This window comes from Hipposideros armiger, unplaced genomic scaffold (assembly GCF_001890085.2).
Source record: "Hipposideros armiger isolate ML-2016 unplaced genomic scaffold, ASM189008v1 scaffold_58, whole genome shotgun sequence".
Classification (NCBI taxonomy): Eukaryota; Metazoa; Chordata; class Mammalia; order Chiroptera; family Hipposideridae; genus Hipposideros; species Hipposideros armiger.
In genome coordinates this window covers 3,134,700-3,140,111 of record NW_017731408.1, presented here as the reverse complement: position 1 = coordinate 3,140,111, position 5,412 = coordinate 3,134,700, and the positions used below count along the sequence as shown (strand labels likewise).

General features: G+C 45.1%; 1 protein-coding gene across 3 annotated transcripts in view; it reads left to right on the top strand.

Moving 5' to 3' along the window:
* The window catches only part of TMEM154 (transmembrane protein 154), a 57,165-nt gene that overhangs the window by 22,996 nt on the left and 28,757 nt on the right, over positions 1-5,412 (top strand). For all 3 annotated transcript variants that reach the window (XM_019641149.1, XM_019641150.1, XM_019641151.1), the window contains exons 4-5: positions 3,050-3,077; positions 4,259-4,344. In XM_019641149.1, coding sequence (XP_019496694.1) covers positions 3,050-3,077; positions 4,259-4,344 — 114 coding nt within the window. The remainder of the gene's footprint in view (positions 1-3,049; positions 3,078-4,258; positions 4,345-5,412) is intronic.

Below are 5,412 nucleotides of genomic sequence, written 5' to 3'. Positions count from 1 at the left end.
CTGCTTAACACTTGAATATCTCTTCAGAAAAACTGAACGCTAAAAGGTTAACAATTACTGTTCACTGAAGTCCACCCACCCATATTTAACATTATAATGCAAAGCAATAAAAGGGGAATATTTAAATTAACAAAATTTGATTTAAATACATTTTTCCCCCCAGGAAAAATAAAACTGTCATACTGGGTCAATATTTTGCTTGGAAAATTCCCAAAGACTGTTTTGTGGGAGGGCATGGATAATGTCCCCTCCCGGTTAGGAAGAAACACATTGTTTCTTTCCCCACACAAATAAAGCCTGCTATATTCTTCTACATCAGGAAATAAGTTTTCAAATTTGACAAGTGGGGAGGACTTGGCCAACATTTTTTTAGGAAGAACACTTCATCCGATTGGAAATTACCTTTTTTCTTTGAGTCTGTCCTTTTCATGTCCAGGAAAAGAGAAGGACTGTGTAGTAACTTGTTCTATTGTCATTCTTCCTACACCTCCTGGCATTAAATTTGCAGTTGTTATTATTTAACATTTAGTAAGTGTCTTGGTGGGCTGTGTCTCTCTGAAAGAACTGCAGGGGAAACAGCTGGCAGTAAGCCATCACTTTATAAACAGGCTGTGGCTATATGACACCTGGCCCTGCTCAGTAAATCTCCAGAAAGGGACTCTCTCACTTGCTCACTGTTCGGCATGGAAACAAGATAAACAAGCCACCCTCCTGCTGGGCTCCTGTTCCCCCCACCTCCACCCCATCCTTCCACCCCAGCAGTCCCACTGTCAAGTGCACAGAGTATCTGGGAGCAGCGCATTGTCAGGCTAAGTGGGTGTAATGTAGGAACTGAAAGAGGAGGACAAAGTGGGTTAGGAGGATATGAAATGGAAGGACTGTGGGAGGGAAAATGGATGCGAGTGCGGGTGGGGGGCTGTGTTGAGAGCTGCATTTGCCTCCTGGTTGCAAAGGAGTAGGTGGCTATTAATAAAGAGATATAGGCCAGGTGGAGTGGAGCGGGCAGCGCCTGATTGCTGAGGACGAGTAATTGGTCTCCCTCCTGGTTTAATGCTCTGTTCTGGCGCGCTCTCCCAGATGTTTTTCTGTTGCCATGGAGGCTGGGGCAGGGGTAATGGTCCTGGAGCAGGGGAGATGAGGCCACGGAAGGCTTTTTGCTCTGTTTGAATACTGATTATAGGAGCTTCACATTTGGTGCATCTGGACCACTTTTGTAATGGGGTTTTCAACTTTTCCATCATCTGCATGCAGGGGTAGCTTTTGCTGACTGTGAAGCCTGCAGGCACTCAGATTATAAAGCTAAATCCATGCCCTGAACAGTATGGCTGTGGGGCTACTTGCTTCCAGAAAAAATAGCGGGGAAGAGGGTGTGTGGGGTTATAGGGGGGTGGTGTCATTAGCAGGAAAAGAGAGAGAGGGAGGAGGAGGGAGTGAAAAAAATGGGGATTTTTATGGGTCACCTGTAAGGGAGGGTCAATTGTACAGGAGCTTTATTTATAGTAAAATACCTTAAGGAAATAGCATGTACATTTTAGATGATAAAAATATGTATATAAGGCACATGCTCCCCTTTCCCCAAAGTTTCTGAGGAGTCAGGCATCTTCAGGAAGCTTTGGATCCCCATGGGGGTGGGCAGGAAGACATAGCTTAGAGCCCCTCGAAGGTAAGCAGTGATGGCATGAAACTTCCATCTGTGCCCAGCTTTCCTGGATTAGCAATGCCATTCAAGCTTGCCAAGCCACAGGCAATTACAGTGGCTCCCGGCGGCTGCCAGCTCATTTCCAGGTGCCTGCTAGTTAGTTTCTCTCACTGGGGACCAGCAGGCCAGAGAAAAGGAGGCCTCTGATTGCCAAGGAGCAGAAACATCAAGCTGTTTGGTGGACCTCTACAAAGTGGTTTGTTTCTTCATGGTTTTCATGTCATAAATGGTGCAGCGGGCCTATGCTGTGCACTTGCTTGACATCATTGCCTCATTTCTCTGGGTGCATTGAGCCCCCTGCCAAACAAAACAGATCTTGAGCTGGGGCATTGGGCTCTGATTCTTGCCTCGTGTTCACTGAGAGTCCGATCTGCACTAGAGCCATTTTGCAAACTGTTACCTGACTGTCACCTTAACCAACGGTAGCAATAAGCAGGCTTGTTGGACATGTCATTGTTATGATGATAACGCTGAGTTCAGCATACTGGCCATGAATTTAACCCCACTGCTGGACCATCCAGATTAAGATCTATTCATTTATTCAGTAAATATTTACCGCATGTTTACCAGGCACTGTGCTGGATAGATGGGAGGTGACGGGTGCCAGGACAAACAAGACAGACATGATCCCTTGCCCTTTTGCAGCTGTGGTCTGCTGGGAGCGACAGAAGAAAAAGAATTGGACAGATGAATTGATCAGTGACAAATTGTGGCAAATGCTACGAAGGAAGCAAGCAAGGTGTTGAGCTGGGGAACGACAGGAAAGAAGGGCCCCACTTCAGATAGAGGAGGTGGGGGAGGCCTCCCTGAGAGAAGAGTGTAAGCTGAGAAGAGAGGGTGTGACGGATCCAGCCATGCAAAGAACAGGTGCAAGGAGAGTTCTAAGGGGAGCCCTGGATGGAGTACCCCACTTCCTACTCTGGGACAAAAGGACAGTCACGGTGTTTGGCTTGGTATGTCAGAAGGAGATGAAACAGCAATGTTTTAAACTGGGACATTTGGGGGCAGGGGCCAAGGAGCAAGCCCTCTTGTGTGACCCTTTCTCTTCCCCTTACCACTGCTCTTCTCTTGGTGTGGAGAAAACAAACGACGAGGGATAAACACCTGATCTGAAACGAAGGCTCTCAGGGCACCATCATACCTAAAATAAAACAGCCATACACGGATTGGGACCTCATTTCAATATGGCAGTCAGCACTTGTTGGACTTAGAGGTTAATTATTGCTCCTTTAAACAAGCAATTTACTTGAAGCTATTTCGTTCTTTTTGTAGAACAGAGTTCAGCTGTTGTTGAAGTAAAAAATTGTTACAGACAAAGCTAACATGGCCTTTACATTTCTTCTCTTTCAGATGAACTGGGAAGCGACAACTTGAAAGTGTAAGTCTTCCTCACTCCTTCCAGTCCAGCTCAGCATGGGACAGGACCTTTGGGAGAGGAGCAGATTAGAGGGCCATCTGCCTTTTCAAGAGTTTTTGTTCTGACACCCTTTGCAGGGGACTTCTTGCTTCCTGGGTCACAGGAGACAGCCCCTAGCAGCCTACTGATGGATGTCCTAGTCCCCAAACCTCATTCCAGGGGGGTCTGGGCTGAGGACAGAGCCCTCTGTTCAGAAAAGAATCTTTTTCTGACTGCTAACCAATTTCAAATGCGTAGTAGTTAAATATTCTGTCCCTGGGTGTATTTCAAGGACATCAGTCCATTTATTTGGATTAAAATTTTTATCACCAGAGGAGACACTTTCACTGCTGTTAAGAGAGGGGAACCCTGATAGAAGAGGAATGGAGAGGAGCGAAAAGAAGTCGGGGGTGGGGGAGCTGGTAGAGAGAAAGGAAGGAAGGGAAGGAGGAAATAGAAGATTCACCCCAGAAGAACGTTCAAGGGCAATGCCACCTCCTTCTTCTCACTACTCCTCCACAGCAATCTTACTCCTTACTTAGCTGGGTTCCTCTATAGGGTGAAACGCCCACTCGCCTGGCCTGCCCTTTTAACCAGGGGCTCCCCACCCTCCCCCGGCACTGTGTGCTCTAAGCCTCTCAGCCCTGGCAGGTGAATGGTAGTGGATTTCATTCAAAAGCAATGCTCCATTTCTCCAAGACAGAAAAGCCTGGGAATTGAAGGCAGAGGTCATGCAAGTAGCCTCTTGACCTGGGGCAATGATCAAAAACCCCAAAGAAAGGGAAGTGAAATTAAGCAAGGCGACAATGCTAAATGTGGCAACTCCCTAGGGGAACCTCACCAGTGGAAGGCTTGCAGGCTTCACTTTGAACCTTTAAGGGAGCTGAACCTCCTGGGTTCCCTCTCAGGCCCTGTGCTGGGCTGTGTGCCCTCACCCTCCATTTTTGGATCAGAGATCGATGAATGTTTGTTTTACTTTTAGCCTTTCTTCCTCTTAGAGTTTGGTTCACTTGAATAGGGCACATGCTCAATCTACACTGGAGTGTAAGACACTGCATCACGTTTATCATCATACTCATAGTCCACATTGAAGGCTCTCACCAAATGAAATTCAGCACACTACTTTTTTTTTTCTTTCAACAAGCTTTTTGCTCTCTTTCTAGCCCTATTTTTGAGGAAGACACACCCTCTGTTATGGAAATAGAAATGGAAGAGCTTGATAAATGGATGAACAGCATGAATAGAAATGGTATGTGGTAACCTTGTTTTTTCTGCCCTCTCTAGTAAGAGAAGGCTGCAACAGCTTTATTAATATCCCATAATTCTTGGAGTGTGACAGTGGGAGCTCAATCCACATTAGATCTGGTACATGCAGAATAATACACTTGGGTCTGACCATCCTTAAATATTTGGTTTAATTGTTGCATCATTGCTACTTGTTTTTATTTTTGTACAGGTTTTTCAAAAGGTTTTTTTTCAAGAAGAAAGTGGTCTGTTTTTTCAAGTAAGGGAATCTCTGAGTCCAAATTATTGGGTCGTCGGAAAAGTCATGACGCGTGTTTGCAACAGATGACACTAGTTCACTTTTGGAAGTACTAGAGTCATTTGCATCTATGTCATTGCTATGTCATTTGACAGCTGACAGTTCTAGCTTCATTCTAAAAAAATAATTGAGCGACTTGGTTGAGTTTTGGAGATTTTACAACAAGTTGAAGATGGAAGACCAAACTGTGTATTTTTGCCATATTTTGCTGTTTTACTTCCATAAAGGGAAGAACGCATCAAGCTTGTGAAAAGTTGCATCAAGTTTACGGTGACAATGCTCTACAAGAATGCCAACAATGGTTCACGAAATTCCATGCCGGTGATTTTTTATCTCAATGACGCTCCTCGGTCAGGGAGGCCCACCGAGGTTGATAACGACAAAATAAAGGCATTGATTGAGTCAAACGCATGTTACACGACATGAGAGATTGCAGAAACATTGAACATACATCATTCAAGCATTCACAACCAGCTGAAGAAACTGGGATACATAAGCAAACTCGATATTTGGGTTCCACATGAACTCAAAGAAGTTCATTTGACGGCGTATAAACATCTGCGATATGCTCATTAAATGTGAGGAAACTGACCCTTTTTTGAAGCGACTGATAACTGGTGATGAGAAGAGGATTGTTTACAACAATGTGGTGTGCAAACGATCATGGTCCTGACGTGATGATTTGCCTCAAACAACATCGAAAGCAGACATTCATCAGAGGAAGGTTATGCTCTCAGTGTGGTGGGATTTTAAAGGTGTCGTGTTTTTCAAGCT